Source organism: Oncorhynchus mykiss, chromosome 19, assembly GCF_013265735.2.
Source record: "Oncorhynchus mykiss isolate Arlee chromosome 19, USDA_OmykA_1.1, whole genome shotgun sequence".
NCBI classification, from domain to species: domain Eukaryota; kingdom Metazoa; phylum Chordata; class Actinopteri; order Salmoniformes; family Salmonidae; genus Oncorhynchus; species Oncorhynchus mykiss.
In genome coordinates, this window is record NC_048583.1 from 41,892,986 (window position 1) to 41,917,707 (window position 24,722).

The 24,722-nt window shown below is 42.9% G+C and overlaps 1 protein-coding gene across 1 annotated transcript in view; it reads left to right on the top strand.

Annotated features, from left to right (window-relative positions):
* Positions 1-24,722, top strand: part of LOC100305273 (kinectin 1) — a 44,195-nt gene that overhangs the window by 422 nt on the left and 19,051 nt on the right. The window contains 1 exon segment of the mRNA NM_001165178.1: positions 15,113-15,316. Coding sequence (NP_001158650.1) covers positions 15,114-15,316 — 203 coding nt within the window. The 5' untranslated portion in view covers position 15,113.

Consider the following 24,722-nt stretch of genomic DNA (forward strand, 5'->3'; position numbering starts at 1 on the left):
TAGCTGTGTCCGTGCATCTCGAGACATCTTGTCAGTGAGTGACGAGCCTTTCCGCAAATGTCACGATTCGTAGCTGGCAAATTAGCTGGGTTGTTGAAGAAAAGCTAGTTAACTAGATAAACGCCCAGACCCCCCGCCCCCCCCCCAAAAAAAAAAATTGGCCTACCCCTTTTGTGCCTATAGCTAATATGAGGTAGGCGTCACTGGAAACCCGGAGTCGTTAGCCAACTAGCCACCAACATGTGCGCCCCTTGTCAAATAATGACATTAGCACGGCTTTGTAGCTAGCAGGTTCGTAGCCATCGCGTCAGTACATCTTAACCAGGATAATTTCGCTGTCGTGTCCAACTCAGGTGTACTTTGCTAGCCAAGTTAACGTTAGTTATATAATACATTCGCATTATGATTAGCTAGTCTAGTGTCACTAGTAGTGATTAACGTTAGCTAATAGAGCAATATCTAACCACAGTGCTGCACGCTAGCTTACTTAGCTAAATTACGTGCAAGGCCATGACATGTTAGCAAAGACTGAACATTATCGTCTTGAAACGGAACTGATCAGCCCAAGACTAGGCAATACCAGAGTTGTGCTTAGAACGCATGCTACTAGACTGTACTTAAAACATGCTACAAACATCCCTTGTAGGCAATTTTTAGGTGTAAAGAAATTACTACTTTATCTGTAGAATAGTTTCATTAGCTAGCGGTTTACATCATTACAAGCTATGCAACGTTTCAATGGACAGCAGGATGTCTTTTGAATTGTTAGGCTTATCATATGTTCTCTAATAGTGATTGTTCGGCGCCTCACGTAAAGGTACATTTCTGTCCTACCATCTGTAGTAACGTTAGCTGTTGCGATTGAAGAATGAGTGATCCTTGAGGTATGTGTTTAACTACAGGAATTTTGAAAATGCTCTCTGCATGTCATAACATTTTTACTGTGTTAGCTAAATCCCCCAAGTGCGGTGTAATTTTATAGACAGTGACTTATGACAGGGGCCATCTACAAAATGTAGTGCATAACATTTGGGAAATGCTCACCTTATGTTGCAGCCATTAAGAATTTATACTGTAGACTATATACTTCCATATTTCCACCAGTCCTGCCTGCATCACTGACCAAGATGCTGTTTGTATTGTATACAGCACATTCATAGAACCACGTCATCACCCCATTTCACCTTTGAGTGAGGCCTTGTTCTCTTCCTGCATTCTGACTATGTAAATATGGGGGAGATGCACAAAATTCTCCCCTCCCCACTCCCCCAGTATCTCATCTAAATTTTTCATAAACGGAGACCATTAAAGAGAATAGATAATTTAAACGATTTACAGATTGAGGCATTTAGGACCAACTGCCTTCACCACTCCCCTGCACTTTGGAAGAAGCCAGTGCAAGTATTTGACCTGCTCCTTTTTAAAAGTCATTGGGTAGAGAAATTGTCACTGGTTAGCCTACTCACAGGTCATTTTCCTTACATCAGTAGTGATTGGTCAGTTAGGACAGTGTGCATGGAAACCTCTAGTGAGTCTTATTCCAGATATGGCTTGAGGGGGTAGTTCTATTTGTGTGCACCCACAGGGCTGGCTGCTGAGATACCTTATCAGCCTCTGGCTCCAGAAAGGAGTATTGTGGGATACTGAACTCACCCACGCTAGAGTAAACCTCATGGCTTAACCTGGATACTGAGGGATGTAAAGGCTGGTTCTAATCAATGTCACCGTCTCTCGTGCGGTTACATGATCACCAATGTGGTTATTGTGGAAAGTCGGATGAATATAAGTTAGATTAAAATGTTTACATGCTTTGCAAGAACAATTTCCCCAATCCTGTTTACGTGGACATCTGAATTATGCAGAAAACCAGCAATCAAAATGAACGTTCTACCTCAGCGAACATTATATTTTTGCAAAACATTTGAGTCTAAAGTTTGAAAACCTCTAAGACTCATGCGTTCCGCTGTTCCAGACACACTAAAGAGAGGCCTGCCCGGCTGGTGCATATCAAATACACTGCCGATAAGGTTTTTACATGTTCTAATTAGAAAGATTACTCAGAAAACCAGGTTATAATTGGTGTATGCTTACTTCAGTTTCGATCTCACACAGATTTAAGATAAGCATAGTAAAGTGACTATTGCATAATCTACCTACTGCCATCAGTTTTAATATCAAATGATTACTGTGCATGTAAACAGTATCTGTTGGGTTTATTGAAGTTGTAAATTATGCTTGTTCGAGAATATAGGCCCTAGAGGACCAATACTGTATTTTGATGGATCCCCATTAGCTGTCAAGGCATCAGCGACTCTTCCTGGGGTCCAGCAACATAAGATCGTTAGTTTAAATACGTGACACTTCATAACACCTTACCCAACAGTGTAATACCTCAGGCCACCGCACATCTAGAATACAAAATCCATGTATACATGTCTTATATAGCCTTGTCCCTTCAGTCCCTGCTGTGCCATAAGTTGCATTTTTAAATTCGATTCTACTACTTCATCAGTTGCCTGATTTAGACTAGAGTTCCATGTAGTACTGTGCGCCTCCCATAGGCTATTCTTAATTTGGGAATTGTGAAGAGACCTTTGGTGGGATGTCTTGTGGGGTATGGATGGGTGTCTGAGCTGTGTGCTAGTGGATTAAAGGACACCCCGGTGCATTCAGCATTTCAACACTTCTTACAAAAACAAGTAATGATTAAGTCACTCTCCTCCACTTTGAGCCATGAGAGATTCACATGCATGTTAATGTTAGCTCTGTGTACATTTAAAAGCCAGCCATGCTGCCCTGTTCTGAGCCAATTGTAATTTGAGGTCCCTCTGTGGCACCTGACCACCTGATTGAACAGTATTCCAGGTGGAACAAAACTAGAGCCTGTAGGACCTGTGTTTTTAGAAAGGCAGAGCAGTGCTTTAATATGGACAGACTTCCCCATCTTAGCTATTGTTGAATCAACATGTTATGACCAGGACATACACAAAGCAGTTTGTCACTACGTTATTTATTACAAGACTTAGTGAATGTCCCAAATACAATGCTTTTAGTCCTAAATACCTTTCTTTAAACAGGTAGGCTAGTTGAGAACAAGTTCTCATTTACAACTGCGACCTGGCCAAGATAAAGCAAAGCAGTGTGACAAAGACAGTTACACATGAGATAAACAAACGTACAGTCAAACAATAGAAAAATCTATGTACAGTGTGTGCAAATGTAAGATTAGGGAGGTAAAGGCAATAAATAGGCCATAGTGGCAAAAAAATTACAATTTAGCATTAACACTGGAGATGTGCAAGTAGATACTGTGGTGCAAAAGAACATGGATGAGGTAGTTGGGTAAGCTGCTCTGACAGCTGATTCTTAAAGTTAGTGAGAAGTCTCCAGCGATTTTTGTAATTCATTCCAGTCATTGGCAGCAGAGAACTGGAAGGAAAGGCAGGCAAAGGAGGAATAGGCTTTGGGGGTGACCAGTGAAATATACCTGCTGAAGCGTGTGCGTTACTATGGTGAACAGTGAGCTGAGATAACGTTCTACATTTCTGGAAAGGTGGATTTAAAAAAAAAAATAATAGAAGCCCGGAACTGTTTGGGCACAGACCTGGTTAGTTTGACAGTACACTGCAGGCCATCTCTGCAGTAGATTGCAACTCCACCCGCTTTGGCAGTTCTAGCTTGATTGAAAATGTTGTAGTTGGGGGTGGACATTTCAGAATTTTGTGGCCTTCATAAGCCAGGATTCAGACATGGCTAGGACATCAGGGTTGGTGGTGTGCTAAAGCTGTGAATAAAACAAACTTAGGGAGGAGGCTTTGATGTTAACATGTATGAAACCAAGGCTTTTACTGTTACAGAAGTCATCAAATGTCATTGTCGGTGAGGTGTGGACATTTTGCAGGTGAAAGATTGTTCATTTGCACAATTTTGTTGCATACCTTTCTGAAGGAAGAGCTGCATGTGTACACGGAGCAGAGGGGAGGAGAAAAACACTAATAGGAAGAACGGGGGGGGGGGGGGGGGGGGGGATGATAGCTGTACAAACTCATCCAGAGCTCCCGACTTCTGGCAGAAAGGCATACGATGATGGAAAACATGAAGTTACACTTGTAGGAAATTCACGTGCACCGCACAGAGACTCGCAGATATAGAACGCTATGGACTCACCGTCTCCCGTTGTGCTATTTGCAAATGTGACTGGTCAACTTCATAATGTCATCACCTTATGTTTCAGCATGATAATGCAAGGATCTGTACACAATTCCTGCAAGCTGAAAAATTCCCAGTTCCTGCATACTCACCATACATGTCACCCATATTTGGGATGCTCTGGATCAACATGTGCCAGTTCCCACCAATAACCAGCAACATTTCAGACTACAACATTTCAGACTACAATCAACAGCCTAATCAAATATTCAAAGGAGATGTGTGGCACTCCATCAGGCAAATGGTCACACCAGATACTGACTTTCTGATCCACGGCACATTTTTATTAACTTCTTGACGCACCCATCCCTTTAGCGGGATCATTTATCAACACCCGCTGAATTCAAATTAAATTACTAAAAATACTTCATTTTCATGAAATCACAAGAGCAATATAGCAAAACACAGCGTAGCTCGTTGTTAGTCCACCTGGCGTGTCAGATTTCAATACAAAGTTTTGCCGAAAGCATAACAAGCGTTTAAGTAAGAACATCTCTCTCAGTAGACAAAATATTAAACACTAGCAGCCAAGTCGATTGGTCACGAAAGTCAGAAATGCAATAGATTAAATCGCTTACCTTTGATCTTCGGATGTTTGCACTCACGAGACTCCCAGTTACACAATAAATTCCTTTTGTTCCATAAAGATTATTTTTATATCCAAAATACCTCCATTTGTTTGGCGCATTATGTTCAGAAATCCACAGGCTCGAGCGGTCACGACATCGCAGACAAATTCCAAATAGTATCCGTAATGTCCACAGAAACATGTCAAACGTTTTTATAGTCAATCCTCAGGTTGTTTTTAAACTACAGTGCCTTGCGAAAGTATTCGTCCCCCTTGAACTTTGCAACCTTTTGACACATTTCAGGCTTCAAACATAAAGATATAAAACTGTATTTTTTTGTGAAGAATCAACAACAAGTGGGACACAATCATGAAGTGGAACGACATTTATTGGATATTTCAAACTTTCAAAAACTGAAAAATTGGGCGTGCAAAATTATTCAGCCCCTTTACTTTCAGTGCAGCAAACTCTCTCCAGAAGTTCAGTGAGGATCTCTGAATGATCCAATGTTGACCTAAATGACTAATGATGATAAATACAATCCACCTGTGTGTAATCAAGTCTCCGTATAAATGCACCTGCACTGTGATAGTCTCAGAGGTCCGTTAAAAGCGCAGAGAGCATCATGAAGAACAAGGAACACACCAGGCAGGTCCGAGATACTGTTGTGAAGAAGTTTAAAGCCGGATTTGGATACAAAAAGATTTCCCAAGCTTTAAACATCCCAAGGAGCACTGTGCAAGCGATAATATTGAAATGGAAGGAGTATCAGACCACTGCAAATCTACCAAGACCTGGCCGTCCCTCTAAACTTTCAGCTCATACAAGGAGAAGACTGATCAGAGATGCAGCCAAGAGGCCCATGATCACTCTGGATGAACTGCAGAGATCTACAGCTGAGGTGGGAGACTCTGTCCATAGGACAACAATCAGTCGTATATTGCACAAATCTGGCCTTTATGGAAGAGTGGCAAGAAGAAAGCCATTTCTTAAAGATATCCATAAAAAGTGTAGTTTAAAGTTTGCCACAAGCCACCTGGGGCACACCAAACATGTGGAAGAAGGTGCTCTGGTCAGATGAAACCAAAATTGAACTTTTTGGCAACAATGCAAAACGTTATGTTTGGGTAAAAGCAACACACCTGAACACACCACCACCCAACATGGTGGTGGCAGCATCATGGTTTGGGCCTGCTTTTCTTCAGCAGGGACAGGGAAGATGGTTAAAATTGATGGGAAGATGGATGGAGCCAAATACAGGACCAGTCTGGAAGAAAACCTGATGGAGTCTGCAAAAGACCTGAGACTGGGACGGAGATTTGTCTTCCAACAAGACAATGATCCAAAACAAAGCAAAATCTACAATGGAATGGTTCAAAAATAAACATATCCAGGTGTTAGAATGGCCAAGTCAAAGTCCAGACCTGAATCCAATCGAGAATCTGTGGAAAGAACTGAAAACTGCTGTTCACAAATGCTCTCCATCCAACCTCACTGAGCTCAAGCTGTTTTGCAAGGAAGAATGGGAAAAAATGTCAGTCTCTCGATGTGCAAAACTGATAGAGACATACCCCAAGCGACTTACAGCTGTAATCGCAGTAAAAGGTGGCGCTACAAAGTATTAACTTAAGGGGGCTGAATAATTTTGCACGCCCAATTTTTCAGTTTTTGATTTGTTAAAAACGTTTGAAATATCCAATAAATGTCGTTCCACTTCATGATTGTGTCCCACTTGTTGATTCTTCAAAAAAATACAGTTTTATATCTTTATGTTTGAAGCCTGAAATGTGGCAAAAGGTCGCAAAGTTCAAGGGGGCCGAATACTTTCGCAAGGCACTGTATATAATCGATAATATATCAGCCGGAACTGTCGCTTTTTCAATAGGAGAGGGAGAGACAATGGCTGCCCCACTCTGTGGCGCAAGCGAAACTCTGCGAACACCCAGCTATCCACTGACGCAATATCTTTCTCACTCATTTTTCAAAATAGAAGCCTGAAACTGTGTCTAAAGACTAACACCTTGAGGAAGCCATAGGAAAAGGAATCAGATTGATATCCCTTTAAAATGGAGGCAAGGCATCCAATGGAACAAAGCTTTCAGGAGAAACAGCACTTCCTGGTTTGATTTTCCTCAGGTTTTCACCTGCAATATCAGTTCTGTTATACTCAGACTATTGTGACAGTTTTGGACACTTTAGAGTTTTCTATCCTAAATCTGACAATTATATGCATTTTCTAGTTTCTGGGCCTGAGAAATAGGCAGTTTCAAATGGGTACGTGTTTTAGCCAAAAACAAAAATCCTGCCCCCTACACTCAAGTTAAAGGTATCTGTGACCAACAGATAACCAGATAACCAGTCATGTGAAATCCATAGATGAGGTTATAAGGAATTTATATCAATTGACTTATTTCCTTACATGAATTGTAATATTTGAAATGTTTGCATTTATATTCAGTAAATAGTTGACTTTGTCTAATGAAAAGGTATTAACTAATCCGTGTCTTTTTCCAAATACCCCGGTATACCGCCCAAGCCTAGTTACTAAACATAGATGGTACTAACAAATGACAAGCTACAGGTCAGGTGTAGTGCCCTGAAAGGTTGGTTCGCCACGTTGACAATTTATCATGGGGGTTCCTGAGGCCTGGCCCTGCCAAAACAGGAGGTCCGGGGAATGGTCCAAGAGAGCTTTGTCTTCAGGCTCATTTCCATGCAAGGATATGGCTCCTGCTGCAATGGGAAATGTTTGCACTCTCCAGTCTGAGGCATAGTCAGGGCAGAAAGCAATCAGGCAGGTATGATGCAACTCACCCACCGCAATCCTGTCCACACTGCCTAGTGTTCTATTCTGCTTAAGAGGTCTTGTTTTCTGCTCTTGCAGGACAAGACTGAAAAGCTGAGGGTGGGTGCTCTGGTTTGGTGCTGAGAGTTAACACACAAGACAGTACCAGAGCTGAGAAATAAAGTATAACAAAACATGCTAATCAAAAAAGGCCATTGTCAAGATCTATAGAAGTCAGAATATAAGAAAAGGAAGTAGTCTTAAGTAAAGTGTCACTCTGATTGGCAATAAACCTACAAAGTTAATGTTATACATGTTAAAATAATAATAAAATAAAAAACACCTACTTCAGCACCCAGTTCACACAACAAAGGACTTAAGCCACCACAAACAATGAGTTAAAAAATAACAACAAAAAAAACAGCTGCTTAAATAGGTGAGGAAGGGAGAGGAATGCTGATTATCAGAGTGAGTTCAGATGTGGGGAGTTGGCAGGAGAAGGGGTGTGTCCAGAGGGTAATTAGGGAATTGGTGAGGTGGCACACTCCTTCAGGGGGTTGACGTTAATATATAGAACTCTTAAATATTGGCATGAATTCACCTTTAACCACAACAACCACGCAAAATGTAGCTCATGGGCAATTTCATGGTAATGGAGACTCAGATTTTTCACTTTAAAATCTATACCAAACAAAAGCCATTGATTTCAAAGTTTAACAATCCATTGAACTCTGCGCAAGGACTACTTAACAATTTCCACAGAATTTTACAAAAACACATTTACAAGAAGAACTGTGCAGATAAAATGTTGTGTTACTGTAAACGTTGTTTGTTTTCGTATTGTGTAAATTGTCAGGTAGTCATTGTGCATAGAGTTGAATGGTTTGTTAAACTTTGAAATCAATGTTTTTTGTTTGGCACACATTCTAAGTGAAATATTCTCCACAGTAAATCTGTTACTGTGGAATTGCCCCCATATGCATTTGTGCTCTGCGAGAACTCACTTGAATACATTTTATTTCTACTTGGAGAAGTTTTGTCATTGGAAATGGTCTGAAGCAATCTCTCAGAATGAGGAACAAGTGAATGATAAGTTAGCCTTACATGATGACAGTTGTTGGATATATATCTATCTGGCTGCTTGCTGGAGTATGTGTGTGTTTGTTTGTGCATGAGTCGGTGTGTGTGTGTGTCAGGTGTGAAATAATGGGAGAGGTTTTACAGGCCTAGGTGAAACTGACTGTTGTACCTCAAGCCCATCAGGCCCAGAGAAGCACTGCAGCGGGATGTTATTCTTAATGTATTATCATGGGTAATCTGCTTAATCCAAATTAGGGCCTAACTAAGAGGCCCAGCATAGGAGATGTGCTAGCTAGACAGAGGGGGCTGAGTCCTGTGCTATTGCTGACACCAATCTGAATCCAGAGCAAGCGGGTATTGTCCTGTCAGCCACGGTTGGCGCAACTGTTTGTATTGTTGACAACAATAGTACACTTCAAACTAGACCATCCCCCAGGGCTGAAATGTTTTAATTTCCACTCAGTGTACAAATAAAGTGATGCCTGACTAAGTAAAACAATCTCTGTTCAGGTGGTTGTTGGACAGGCATTTTTTTCTACTAATGTTATTTGGCAATGTAATGATCCTCGTGGTGAGTTTTACCACTATATTGTCTTCCACTATTGTGGTTTCTTGAAACTAATAGAGCCTACTATGTTTGCATTGATACTTGGTCTCCTTCCTCATCTCCTTTCTACCACAGACTACCATATCCTGTTTTAAAGGCACCTAAATCTTGTATCTTGCCCATTGACCTTTTGAATGGCAAACATACATTGCATTTGGAAAGTATTCAGACCCCTTCCCCTTTTCCATTTTTTTTACGTTGCAGCCTTATTCTAAAATGGATTAAAAATAAATTTAAAAATCCTCACCAATACACACAATACCCCATAATGACAAAGTGAAAGCAGGTTTTTAGAAAGTTGTGCAAATGTACTAAAAAATAAACAGATACCTTATTTACATAAGGATTCAGACCCTTTGCTGTGAGACTCGAAATTGAGCTCAGGTTCATCCTGTTCCCATTGATCATCCTTGAGATGGACTCCAATCAAGTTGTAGAAACACCTGTGGAAAATTCAATTGATTGGACATAATTTGGAAAGACACACACCTGTCTATATAAGGTCTCACAGTTGGCAGTGCATCTCAGAGCAAAAACCAAGCAATGAGGTTGACGGAATTGTCCGTAGAGCACCGAGACAGTATTGTGTGGAGGCACAGATCTGGGGAAGGGTACCAAAAATTGTCTGCAGCATTGAAGGTCCCCAAGAACACAGTGGCCTCCCTTCTTAAATGGAAGAAGTTTGTAACCACCCCGACTTCCTAGAGCTGGCCAAACTGAGCAATCGGGGGGGAAAAGGCCCTTGGTCAGGGAGATGACCAAGAACCCGATGGTCACTCTGACAGAGCTTCAGAGTTCCTCTGTGGAGATGGGAGAACGTTCCAGAAGGACAACCATTTCTGCAGCACTCCACCACCAATCAGGCCTTTATGCTAGAGTGGCCAGACGGAAGCCACTCCTCAGTAAAATGCACATGAAAGCCTGCTTAGAGTTTGTCAAATTGCACCTAAAGGACTCTGACCATAATAAACAAGATTGAACTCTTTGGCCTGAATGCTAAGAGGAGGAAACCTGGCACCATTCCTACGGTGAAGCATTGTGGTGGCAACATCATGCTGTGGGTATATTTTTCTGCAGCAGTGTCTGGGAGACTAGTCACAATAAAGGGAAACATGAACAGAGGAAAGTATAGAAATATCCTTGATGAAAACCTGCTCCAGAATGCTCAGGGCCTCAGACTGGGGACGAAGGTTCACCTTCCAACAGGGAAAAAACCCTAAACACACAGCCACGACAATGCAGGAGTGGCTTCGGGACGAGTCTCAATGTCCTTGAGTGGCCCAGCCGGAGCCAGGACTTGAGCATCTCTGGAGAGATCTGAAAACAACTGTGCATCGACGCTCCCCATCCAACCTGACAGAGCTTGAGAGGATCTGCAGAGAAGAATGAGAGAAACTCCCCAAATACAGGTGTGCCAAGCTTATAGCGTCATACCCAAGAAGACTCGAGGCTGTAGTCACTGCCAAGGATGCTTCAACAAAGTACTGAGTGAAGGGTCTGAATACAAAAATCAAAGTCAGAGAGGCTGCAACCTACTTTGAGACCTAATCCCTTGCTACTTTAATAAATGGATCACTAGTTACTTTAAACAGTGCCAATTTGAAATAATCCTTACATATCTTACATTACTCATATCACATGTATACTACCGTTCAAAAGTTTGGGGTCACTTAGAAATGTCCTTGTTTTTGAAAGAAAAGTCCAGTGTCCTCTAGCCAATCATAATCTTTTCTTTTTATTGACCAGTCTGAGATATGGCTTTTTCTTTGCAACTCTGCCTAGAAGGCCAGCATCCCGGAGAAGCCTCTTCACTGTTGACGTTGAGACTGGTGTTTTGTGGGTACTATTTAATGAAGCTGCCAGTTGAGGACTTGTGAGGCGTCTGTTTCTCAAACTAGACACTAATGTACCCTTCCTCTTGCTCAGTTGTGCAAGGCTTAAATCTTTCTTTAGCCGTCTCCTCCCCTTCATCTACACTGACCACATTACATGCACACCAATATCCCGTTATTATTCGGGATACTCAAGTATTCTGTTTTTGAGTTGACACATATCCCGAAAATGCTTTATCCTGGTTATGAGAAACCCGGATAAGAGGCCTGGGAAATGCTAATCTAAGACTGGATACTGTGCATGTAAGCAACTTATCCTGTTTTACTGCCGTTTTTTGCAGTCTGCTCAGTTTTGCATATCATGGGTGATTTTATGTTTTCATTTTATTGTCAAACAAATTACTTCAAAAAGTAGACTATATGCTCAGTTCGATCCACCATAATTTTGCCTACTATAATGGGTGGCAGGGTAGCCTAGTGGTTAGAAAGTTGGACTAGTAACCGGAAGGTTGCAAGTTCAAACCCCCGAGCTGACAAGGTACAACTCTGTTGTTCTGCCCCTGAACAGTTCCTAGGCAGTCATTGAAAATAAGAATTTGTTCTTAACTGACTTGCCTAGTTAAATCAAGGTAAAAATAATATATATCATTTTATTTTTTACTGCAGGCCACTTTCATCACCTAATTTAGACATTTCTGCTTTGGTAGGCGATATTATAATTCACGACATTTGGTAGCCATTTGTCAACAGTAGTTTGATACATGTAGCTTCTTTTCTGCCACAACTTGTTGCCTCAGAAGTCTAAATAGAGTAGTGCTCAACGGAATATTGTCTTGCATAACTAGATTACTAATGCATGCATTCTATCTAACGCTGGTAAAGTTGTCTGTTTTGTTTAGTAAAGGGGAAAAAACAGTGGAAAGATTAGTCCTGTGCAAAATGTCCAAATGTCATCAGCTTGACCGGTTTTAAGGAAATGAAAACACGTTTCTGTTAAGACTTCGGTTTGTCTTGGGTGCATATTTTATGTGGTTGAAATACTATCTACTTGCATAACACCAGTGTCAAAAGAACACATTACATAGCTTTCACATTTTCTCAAGAAATGCTGAAAGGAATAAATCCTATTTCTCCACTCTTGTTCCTGAGACAAAATTAACATTTGTTGTATAATTTCACTGCAAGAAATGTATAATTCTGCAGGAGTTAATATTATATTACGCTACATGTGAGAGGTTAAAGGCCGACACTCAGTGTGCCTATTTCAAATACTATTTTACCCATATACTTAAATTAGGAATATTCTGTTTATTCATGGCTACAAGGATACTCGTGAGTGGGATATGAGCCACTATACGGAATACTGTGCGCATGTAAACATGGTCACTGATTGAATTTGATTTAACAAGGACATTAAGGGATAATAGCTTTCACCTGGCCCGTCTGTCATGGGAAGAGCAGAGCTGTGTTTGAATGCTCATACTAACTCTACTATTTGTGACGTAAATGTAGTATGCTTACTGGTCATAGTATGGATCTAGTTAGAATGCCAAACGTTCCGGGATGTCGTACTACATTCGCCAAAATACGAAGTATACAAGCAGTGGACACTATTTCCGTGATTTTAGGGCCCATAATGCAATTGATCAGAAAATGGGCGTGGCTTCACAACGTTTTCAGATCATTTTTTTTGGGGGGGTGGTATTTTATTAGGATCAAGAACAGCTCAGACAGAACTACATACATTGCAGAAAACGGTGGAAATATGCAGCCGAAGTCCAAGAAAAGCGGATACAAATTCATTGCTTTAACTAATTATGACAAATGTTAAAATGTTGAGCAATGTAATAAAGTAATGACTTTTCAAATAAGTTACCTTAGACGCTATGTCGGCTGACAATTTGTTAGCTACACTATCCTTACGAACCGCATAGAATATCATTACAGCAGTATGTACCACCGGTATGTTAGCTAGCTGCCTAACGTTAGTTGCCTATTAATTCATCGAACTTGCCTGTATATTAACTATATGCTATCTAACTAACTAACCAACGTTTATTGACTTGATTATTCCCGTCATAATTAGTTTAGCTAAGTAGTATAGTTGTGCGTTAGCAATGGCATTTCGGGTGCGTAAATCCGCTCTGGCTATCTACTCCGATTTCAGCTCACTCTTATCTGAGTGTACCAGAGACCAGAATAACTGATGAATCTACGAACGCTCAACACCTGTTGAATATGGTCGATGGTAGTAAACGTCAGCAAAAAAAGCATCATTAAATTGTTGCCAGCAGCACAGTCACCAACGCTCTGAATAACATGAAAACAGCTTAACCGACTGCTGCTTATTTGTTGTTCTTATCTCTTACTTTCTTTCTTTGTATTTTCTTAAAACTGCATTGTTGGTTAAGGGCTTGTAAGTAAGCATTTCACTGTAAGGTCTACCAACACCTTTTGTATTCAGTGCATGTGACAAATACAAATTGATTTGATTTGTCAGAGTGAGGTGTTCTCTCATTTGTGTCTGGTAGTAGCAAACCAGTTAGCTTGGGTGCTTGACTGCCGTTGTATTTTCAGAACGCTCAGATCAACCCTACTCCTCGGCCAGAGCGTTCAGTGTACGCGTTCAGTGTACACTGAGCGCTCTCTGGCACTCCAGATTGAATTTAAGAACGCACCCGAAGTCGTAAAATGTATAGCTAGTAATTTGTTATGCTAGCAAAAGGTTGCATAGCAACAGCATCAACTTCTGGTAGACAGGCGAGCACTAGTACACACAACTGAAAGGATACCGTTCTTTTACAGTATACTAAAATGAACTAATAGTATGTAGTATATACTCATTAAGTATGTAGTATACAGTATGTTAGAATGGGTATTCAAACGCTGCTCAGGTGTTTCTAATGTTTTGTACACTGTTTATGTCCAGCATCCTGTGTAAATGCTAAGGGACATGCGTAGGCTTTACCTTGCTTGACAACGACATATTGCTGTGTCTTGGGCCTGCCAGGAGAAGAGAATTTTCACCTCTCAACAGGCTGGTGCAAAACTGAAGCTGCAGCACTGGGACAATATTTACACGTTGGTGTATTTTTGCCCCTTGCAAAGCCTTCCTCAATTGAGTTTAGAGTGTCATGTCACCCTCGAGGTGCAATCCATCAGGGTGTCCATTTTGTTTCTTTCATCTAGCTAATACACACACCATGGACATAATAAAAGGTAGACAGATTAATTCAGTGCATATTGTTTCTCGTATGTACATTGTTTGTAAGCGTTACCAACTTTAGTAGCTAGTCTACCGTGTTTGTGTGTAAAGAAAGTATTAGGCTGTAGGCTAGGACAGTGTACTCTACTAGTCTAATAGACCCTATCACAGAGATGAGAGAACTATGGGTGAGGGAAGACACAAAGGTGTCCTCCGTACATGCTAATTACCCCTCCTCACACACACACACACACACACACATTCCCTCTGCACAGGGCTGTCTCCCTCTGACTGCAGATAACCTCCAGGAGTTGTCATATTTCTTACCAAGAAATGTATGCAGTGTGGAAAAGGCATTAGCATTTTTGCTGTAGTATATCAAACCCATAACGTATTGAGGAAGTGTCAGCAGCAGCGCCAGCGTCCTCTTATTAGGGAGGCACTGGGAGAGGTGGAATGTGTTCTGGCACCACAGCTATTCGTGTCAGACTGATCTGGAATGTCTGGAAGCGCCTGTAGCTGTTCATCTTGTAAATCATGTTACCCCATTTCCCCTTTCACTGGGCTGCCCTGGCATGGATGGGGCTGTGCCAGTGTCTGACTGGCCTTGAAGTTTGGAATTGACCTAGTCCGTGTGAGAATCAACTTTTTCATCTAAAATATGTGGCAACAAAGAAGAGGTATAGGACATTTAGAAATGAACTGATCAGCTATTTTGCTATGCATTATTTGCAGCTATGAAGCATTTGTTAAATGTCTTATGTTGACTGTTGGCTTATCATGTGCATGATACTCATGACTCATTCTTGCTCTGTCTCTCTTCAGAATGGCGCTGGACATCTATGACTCTCAGTACTTAGTGATCCTGGCCCCATCCCTGGTCATCGCCCTCATCTTCCTCTTCTTCTGGCTCTTCATGAAGGAGACCTCTTATGATGAGGTGCTAGCCAGGCAGAAACGAGATCTCAAGCTGCCACCCTCCAAACCAGACACTCGCAAGAAGAATGACAAGAAAAAGAGCAAGAAGAAGGAGAGCAGTAGCGGAGGAGGTGGTGGGGGAGGAGGAGAGTCAGAGGAAGACCTGCGGGACTTTGACATGGCTGATGCTGTGAGCAGCTCCACCGCTGAGGAGGAGGAGCCTACCCCTATGGCCCCGCCCACCCCGGTTCCTGTCCCTGTGGCAGCGCCAGCCGAGGCCCCTGTAGGTGTGAGGGAGAGGAAGAAGAAGGAGAAGAAAGCTGCCAAAGCTGCAGCTGCTCCCCCTGCCGAGGAACCTGAGGTGAACGGCTCCAAGCCAGCTGGCCGCAAAGCAGAGCCCCCTGCCCCAGTGGCTAAACCCAGTCCCCCCTCACCCCAGCTTGACCACCAGTCTCAGCCCCCATGCCAGGCCCAGACCCCACCCCAGCCCTCTGGCAAGAAGAAGAAGGAGAAGAAGCAGAAGACAGAGTCTGGTGAGTAGAAGGCCAGAGTGGCTTTAGTAGGATGAGGATGTGTGGTGCCCGGGGCACTTGCCTGTGTCTGCAAACGGGGCTAGCATCTTCCCTGAGGCCACTCATTAGTGTCTATCCTCCCGAATCAAATCTGATTATTTAAAGCACTGTATGAGTAGGGAGCGGGAGGGAGTTTGTTAAAATGGCCATAACCTCAAAATACCTTCTACACAAATGTGTCTATCATAGTGGCATCCTTTTTCCTCGTATCTCCTAAACCTAATTGTCCTCTTGTTCGTTCCTGTCTAGTGGAGGAAGAGATTAAGGTGGAGAAGGCTCCAGCTCCAGTCAAAAAGGAGGCTCCAGTGCTGGTGGAAACCAAAGCACAGGATGGTCCTGCCCCCCCAGACACCACCACAACCAGTGGCAAGAAAAGAAACTCTGCCAAGAAGCAGAAGACTGAGCATGGTAAGGATGATGAATACTTACTGTAGTGTAATCAAAGTCAGAGCAGGTTCAGAGACATTGTTTGACGCTGCTAGCAAAAAGCAGAATATATCTAAATCTGCCTTTTTTTGAAAATGAAATCCTTGGGCCAACAATATCTTGATTTATGTGTCTGGCACCAAATATGACCATGTGCTTCTGTCTCCCCCAGCCCCAGTGGATGATGTCCAGGCTGACTCTGCGACTTCTGCCAACCACAATGATGACGCGCCCTCCAAGGGGAGTGGCAAGAAACAGAAGAACGAGGCCAACAAAGGTGCGAAACCTACGCTCTAACATATAGCTGCTATACCATGTTTATACAACGGGTGTGTCTAATCCTGAATGCTGATTGGTTAAAACTTCATTCCGGCCAGTGTCTATTCCGCAAGTTACCACCGGCTAAATTTATGATGTTAAAATGGCTATTTACTGTGTTCCATCTGACTGCGCAATCCACTGTCTCATCAGCCCAGCCAGGCAATTTATCAACTTGATCTCCACTATAAAAAGCATCTAGACATTATCTCACATTTATTTTAGACTAACATTTAGTTTTCAACAGCAGAGATTTGTATAAACCTTGCTGTCTGTCTCTCTGACATTTGCAACATTGTTTCAATATTCAAATTCGATCTCCAGCCGTAATGTTGTGAACGTGTCAGGAGTCGGGATGAGACAGACAGCCAGGCAGCTTTTCTCAGCCAGTCGGAATCATGAATCAGCTTCATTTTTATGGATATACAAATAACTATCAATGGAAAACAGGTCAAACAAAACAAGGTGCAGCTAGTTTGCCATCTTTCCAGCACATTTTCTATGCCAGGCGAAATTGTGCATAGCTCTTTTGTTATGGCTGTATCCAAATAAATGTCACTAGCAAACAGCTTAAACGAACGCAAATGCAGCTACTTTGCTGTTATTCTGGCTGCACTATTTGATGTGACTGTAAGTTAGCCATAGTTGGCTAGCTAGCAAGCAATGTTTAAGAACGTTGCCAGCCTGTATGGCAATGGAGCATTTTGAATGAACGACTGGGTCACGTCCATAGACAGAACAAAAAGACTGAACGACTGGGTCGTGTCTCTAGCAACCGAACCAATAGAACGAACGATCAGCCGGCTTGGGTAGCAACCCTAGATTTGTGTCCGGACTATATCTTGTGGAAGGATGAAATAGTATGAATATACAACCCCCGTGCCAATATATCCTCCAAACACCGGCTTCTCTGGCATTATAACTTAATTAAAGCTGACATATGAACAGTGATATTTTATAAATGTATTTACACTGCACTAATTTATTCAACACATCAGCTAACATACAACGCATACTATAATTCATCCTCTACCTGTATGTGTGTATATTTGCAGAGAATTCTGAGGTGAAGCTGAAGGAGCTGCTAGTGGGCCTGGGCAGTCTGGCCCTGTCACAGGCAGAGGCTGTGAGTGTGGTTACTGTGCTTAAAGAAAAGAACCCGTCTGCCCTGGACGCTTGGCAGAAGTCTGCAGTGAAGACTGACCCCTCATCCCTGGAGAGAGAGAGGCTCCTCACCACTCTGCAGGAGGAGGCCTCCATCGCCAAGGACAAGGTCCAGCAGCTCAGCAAGGTACAGCTGTACACACTCATAAGATAACCCTAAGATACCGGTACAATAATGCATATCCATTGACTACATCACTGGTTGACTACCTGTGGCTTGGTGACATTTCACTGCTGCTGTTTCTGCCCTTTCCTCTGTTAGGAGCTGCAGCAGGAGAAGCAGAAGACTGTGAGAGCGGAGGCAGTTCTGAGGGACCAGCGTGGGGCAATGGAGAAGGAGCTGAATGTCGTGCAGGCTAAAGCCCAGGGAGAGCTTCAGGGCATGCAGATGAAGGTGAGCACCATCCACCACTGATACAACCTTTACCTTAACAGGCCAAACCTCAACTACCATCACCCTTTTACTGTCATGCTTCATACTCAGACATCAGTCCTAAGGCATTATACAGAGTACTGTTTCTGATGCTGTATGTTAGGTGGTTAGAGCAACAGGTAGCCTAGTAGTTAGAGTGTTGGGCCAGTAACCGAAAGGTTGCTAGATCAAATCCCCGAGCTGACAAGGTAAAAATCTGTCGTTCTGCCCCTGAACAATGCAGTTAACCCACTGTTCCTAGGCCGTCATTGTAAATAAGAATTTGTTCTTAACTGACTTGCCTAGTTAAGTTAAATTGACTCCCAGTGATCTGTACTGTGTAGTTCCAGAAGCTGAGGGAGCAGCTGGAGGGTCAGATCGCCAGGCTGCAGCAGGAGAACGGCATCCTGAGAGACGCAGTCAGCTCTGCCACCAACCAGATGGAGAGCAAGTGAGAGCCACTTTCCAGCCCTCCTAGTTTGTAAAATGTTACGGTCTTCGTTGTCCCCCACGTTCGTACGTTAGTCGCACACAATACCTCGGACAGCACTGGCTTAATTCTGACTAAACTTGGGTGAATGATGCGTCTTGCCAAAGAGATCTTGCATTTACAAAAGTACACTGATTGGCCAGATGGTGGTGCTATAACAAAATATTGAAAATGCAAACTTTGAAAGGTGACGCTGCTCACCCCGTTTGACCTAGAGTCATGAAATTTGTTGGATAGGTCCCTCTACTCACAAGGAGCAATTTTGCCGTTAAGAATTTTCCGCCATTTAGAATTTTGTGGAAAACACTTAAAACGCTACTCTTCTGGCACTGAAGGACCGAACTGCGTGAATCTTGGTATCAAATTTTATTAGTCACATGCACTGCACAAAAGTTGTAGATCTTACAGTGAAATTGACTTAAAAGCCCCTAACCAACAATGCAGTTTAAAAAATAAAACCGGACTAACCGGGCTCCGGTTAATATCAGAGAGTAGCAGCGGCGTAAAAGGGGGGGGGCAATGCAAATAGTCTGGGTAGCCATTTAATTAGATGTTCAGGAGTCTTATGGCTTGGGGGTAGAAGCTGTTTAGAAGCATTTTGGACCTAGACCTGGCGCTCCCATACCACTTGCCATGTGGCAACAGAGAGAACAGTCTATGACTAGGGTGGCTGGAGTCTTTGACAATTTTTAGGGCCTTCCTCTGAAGGCATCACTGCCATACCAGGCAGTGATGCAACCAGTTAGGATGCTCTCGATGGAGCAGCTGTAGAACCTTTTGCGGATCTAAGGACCCATGCCAAATCTTTTCAGTCTCCTGAGGGGGAATAGGTTTTGTCGTGCCCTCTTCACGACTGTCTTGGTGTGCTTGGACCATGTTAGTTTCTTGGTGATGTGGACACAAAGGTACTTGAAGCTCTCAACCTGCTCCACTACAGCCCCGTCGATGAGAATGGGGGCGTGCTCGGTCCTCCATTTCCTGTAGTCCACAATCATCTCCTTTGTCTTGATCACGTTGAGGAAGAGTCTCATCGGTGATCAGGCCTACCACTGTTGTGGCATCGGCAAACTTAATGAAGATGTTGGAGTCGTGCCTGGCTGTGCAGTCATGGGTGAACAGGGAGTACAGGAGGGGATTGAGCATGCACCGCTAAGGGGCCCCTGTGTTGAGTATCAGCATGGCGGATGTGCTGTTACCTACCCTTACCACCTGGGGGCGACCTGTCAGGAAGTCTAGGATCCAGTTGCAGAGGGAGGTGTTTATTCCAAGGGACCTTAGCTAATTGATGAGCTTTGAGGGCAATATGGTGTTGAACGCTGAGCTGTAGTCAATTAATAGGATTCTTAAAAGGTGTCCAGGTCTTACTCACATCGGCTGTGGAGAGCCTGATCACGCAGTCGTCCAGAACAGCTGGTGCTCTCATGCATGTTTCAGTGTTTTTTCCTCGAAGCGAAGATAGAAGTAATTTAACTCGTCTGGTAGGCTTGTGTCACTGGGCAGCTCTCGGCTGTGCTTCACTTTATAGTCTGTAATGGTTTGCAAGCCCTGCCACCTCCGACGGGCATCGGAGCCGGTGTAGTACGATTCGATCTTAGTCCTGTGTTGACACTTTGCCTGTTTGATGGTTTGTCAGAGAGCATAGCGGGATTTCTTATCAGCTTCCGGGTTAGAGTCCCGTTCCTTGAAAGTGGCAGCTCTAGCCTTTAGCTCAGTGCGGATGTTGCCTGTAATCCATGGCTTCTGGTTGGGGTATGTACGTACGGTCACTGTGGGGACGACATCATCAATGCACTTATTGATGAAGCTAGTGACTGATGTAATGTACTCCTCAATGCCATCGGAAGAATCCCAGAACATATTCCAGTTTGTGCTAGCAAAACAATCCTGTAGCTTAGCATCTGCTTCATCTGACCACTTTTTTATTGACCGAAATCAGGAGGTTAGAATTATGGTCATTATTTGCCAAATGGAGGGTGAGGGAGAGCTTTGTATGCGTCTCTGTGTGTGGAGGAAAGGTGGTCTAGAGTTTTTTTTTTTCTCCCTCTGGTTGCACATTAAACATCCTGATTTGGAATTTGGTGAAACAGATTTAAGTTTCCCTACATTAAAGTCCCCGGCCACTAGGAGCGCCGCTTCTGGATGAGCATTTTCCTGTTTGCTTATGGCGATATACAGCTCATTGAGTGCGGTCTTAGTGCCAGCATCGGTCTGTGGTGGTACATAGACATCTATGAAAACTCTCTAGGTAAATGGTGTGGTCTACAGCTTATCATGAGATACTCTACCTCTGACGAGCAAAACCTAGAGACTTCCTTAGATATCATGCACCAGCTGTTTTTTTTACATGTATGCATAGTCCTCCACCCCTTGTCTTACCAGACACTGCTGTTCAATCCTGCCGATACAGAGAAGAAACCAGCCTGCTGTATTTTGATAAGGCCGTTGTTCAGCCGCAACTCCGTGAAGCATAAGATATTACAGTTTTTAATGCTAATGAATGCTTATTTCTAATGAATGCACGTTAGTTAGTAGAACGGAAGGCAGGTGGGGTTTATTCGTTCGCCTACGAATTCTCAGAAGGCAGCCCGACCTGCGTCCTCTTTTTTTTTTTTTTTTTTTTTTTTTTTTTTTTTTCACACAAATGACAGGGATTTGGGCGTCTTCCCGGGAAAGCAGTATGTCCTTCACGTCAGGCTCGTCGGGACTCGTTGAAGGAAAAAAAGCTTCTGCCAGTTCATTGTGAGTAATCGCTCTTCTGATGTCCAGAAGTTATTTTTGGTCATAAGAGACGGTAGCAGCAACATTATGTACAAAATATGTTTTTAAAACGTCTTCACCGGCGCCGTCTTGAATCACAGATGTGGTATCTATGGACAAAGGTCTCTCAACACAATATTTTCCAGACTAGTACCTAAAACAATATTGACCAATAAAACTTTGCCGTGGGCGTGGTCTGGCACATAAATGCATAAATGGATATTCGTATTGTAACAACATCAAATCAAATCAAATTTTATTTGTCACATACACATGGTTAGCAGATGTTAATGCGAGTGTAGCGAAATGCTTGTGCTTCTAGTTCCGACAATGCAGTAATAACAAGTAATCTAACTAACAATTCCAAAACTACTGTCTTGTACACAGTGTAAGGGGATAAAGAATATGTACATAAGGATATATGAATGAGTGATGGTACAGAGCAGCATAGGCAAGATACAGTAGATGGTATCGGGTACAGTATGTACAAATGAGATGAGTATGTAAACAAAGTGGCATAGTATAGTATAAAGTGGCTAGTGATACATGTATTACATAAGGATACCGTCGATGATATAGAGTACAGTATATACGTATGCATATGAGATGAATAATGTAGGGTAAGTAACATTTATATAAGGTAGCATTGTTTAAAGTGGCTAGTGATATATTTACATCATTTCCCATCAATTCCCATTATTAAAGTGGCTGGAGTTGAGTCAGTGTCAGTGTGTTGGCAGCAGCCACTCAGTGTTAGTGGTGGCTGTTTAACAGTCTGATGGCCTTGAGATAGAAGCTGTTTTTCAGTCTCTCGGTCCCAGCTTTGATGCACCTGTACTGACCTCGCCTTCTGGATGATAGCGGGGTGAACAGGCAGTGGCTCGGGTGGTGTAGGTGTCCTGGAGGGCAGGTAGTTTGCCCCCGGTGATTTGGTACATATGTTGTAAACAGTGTCAAGACTAAACATATGCAACAGTTATATAACGGGCACATGTTTCTCTTTGATCTGTTTGACTCAGTGATGAAATTTGGCACCCATGCTCAGGGATATGAGTCTATCTAACCCACGTGATATCTGACACCACTGGCCCACTTTCTATGAAACTTGGGTGAATAATGCGTCTTTCTGTAGAGATGAGCCATTTGCAAAATTACACTGATTGGCCCAAGGGGGACGCTGTAGTAGTCAACTGTACGTAGTCAGCTGTTTGTTCACTCGCACCCGCCCAAAATTGCTAATAACCCATCAGCAACCGCCCGACTATATGTGATAAAGTGAAAATCTGAGGCCTGCAACCAACCCTAACCCGCTAATATAGAAAATGCGTTGTAGACTAAAGTCAGAGGGCGGAATATATTTTTTTGACGGGGTACAGGATTTTTTTTGCCTGATTTTTAGATATGTTTCTGCTTATAATTTCCAACATTTTCGTAAGCTATTTTTTTATTCAACTCGTCTAGTTAGATGTATGCAGCTTCTCTTCTGTCATTATATGTTGCCATAGAAGCCTAAATAAACCCTTGCTCACCAGAATGTCATAAATCGATTGAAGCATTCATTCTATCTAGTTGACATCGGTAAAGTTTTCTGTATTCTCTGCTTCTTTCGCGGAGCAAAGACGTTTAAGGACCGGGGAGAAAATGCAATAACAAAAACAAAACTGCAAAGATTTTCAGTGCAAAATGTACCAAATGACATCAGTTTGACTGGTTGTAAGGAAATAGAAAGCTGTGAAAACGACCCAACGTGTTTCTGATAAGATTTTAGCTTGGCTTCGATGCATATTTCATGTGGTTGAAATACTGTCAGCTTTTATGATGCTAATAAAGATGGCACCTCTACAGATGGTATCTAACTGAGCATTCGCATTCTCTCAAGATGCTGAAATAAATAAATCATATTCCTCCACTCCTGTTCCCAAGTCCAAATTTTGCCTACATTTGGTGTATCATTTTACTCCCAAGAAATGCTTCATTCTGCAGGAGTTAATATTAAGGCTGTGAAAGAGGTTATTGACCTACAGTGTGTCCAGATTTCAGTTTCCATTTAACCCATCTTAACAGTAGGACACAGTTCCTTTGATGTGCCATAGGCCTATTTGAAGTCCCCATCTTGTGACTGTTGAATTTGTGTAGCGCTTCACATAACATAGCCAGACACCACTGGCCCCATTTTGACGAAATTTGGGTGAATGATTCGTCTTGCCATAGGGATCTGTAATTTACAAAATTACACTGATTGGGGGATGACATGTTTAGTGTTGCCTTGTTTGGTATTGTATCGCATCATATAAATACTAGTTGTCTTTGAAGCATGGCATTGATGAGTGTGTGGGTTGTAATAGTTGGTGTGGTGTGAATGGCAGGCAGTCGTCGGAGCTGAACCAGCTGCGCTCGGAGTACTCTGGTCTGATGAAAGAGCTGGCGGAGAACAACAACAAGCTGCAGCAGGAGGAGCACCAGAGGAAGTCGCTGGAGGTCAACTACAAGCAGAACGTGTCTCAGCTGGAGGTGTGCTGTCTTTCAGGGGAGGGACCGTGCCTAACACAGGCATCTTATTTAGTTATTTAGTCAGCACATAGTTCACTAGGCTGCCCCACAGAGATGAAACACAAAGGAATCTCTCCTTCATGGTGAGACCTGGACTGTTTAGGGTTTCTCACTGTAACCATGGGAGGGCCTGTGTCCGTCGATCCTAAGGACGGCTGGGTGGTGTGTCATAGAACAGGGAAGTGGAGAATATGTTGGTTTAGGAAGTGGGGCTGTTTGAAGCTTTGTGCTCAGTATAAACACTGCTTCCCTGCAAAGCACACCCAGGTCAGCCTTTCCTGTGTTTTTCATAACCAATACAGTACAGTGAGAGGTTGTGTCAGTGTATGTACACTGTTAAAATGCTAAATGTTGTGTCCCGTTGTCACCAGGCTCAACTGCAGGATGCTAAGCGGGGTTGGGAGGAGCTCCAGAATTACCTCCACAATGTTAACGCAGAGAGGGAGAAACTTCATGCTGCTAAAGAAGGTGATCACAGAGTTTCTAAAACAGACCTCTAAACTCAAGCTAATGAACCTCCCATTGCTAATAAGTAATAATAGTATAATAGTATAAGCCAATTTTGAGCACCATTGTCATGAGCACCACATGTGTAAGTGGCTTGTGTTGTATACCCAGTAAGTGATTTTATCTGGTGTGGCTCCTCTCTCAGAGCTGCAGAGCCAGCTGCTGGCGGTGGAGACAGAGATGAGCAACAAGAACAAGGAGATCCAGACGCTGCACAGCAGCCTGACTGACACCATTGTGTCCAAGGACCAGGTGGAGCAGAAGGTGATGCAGCTGCTGGAGGTGTCCCAGCACAGCCTGGCTGAAGACTCGGTGCAGGTC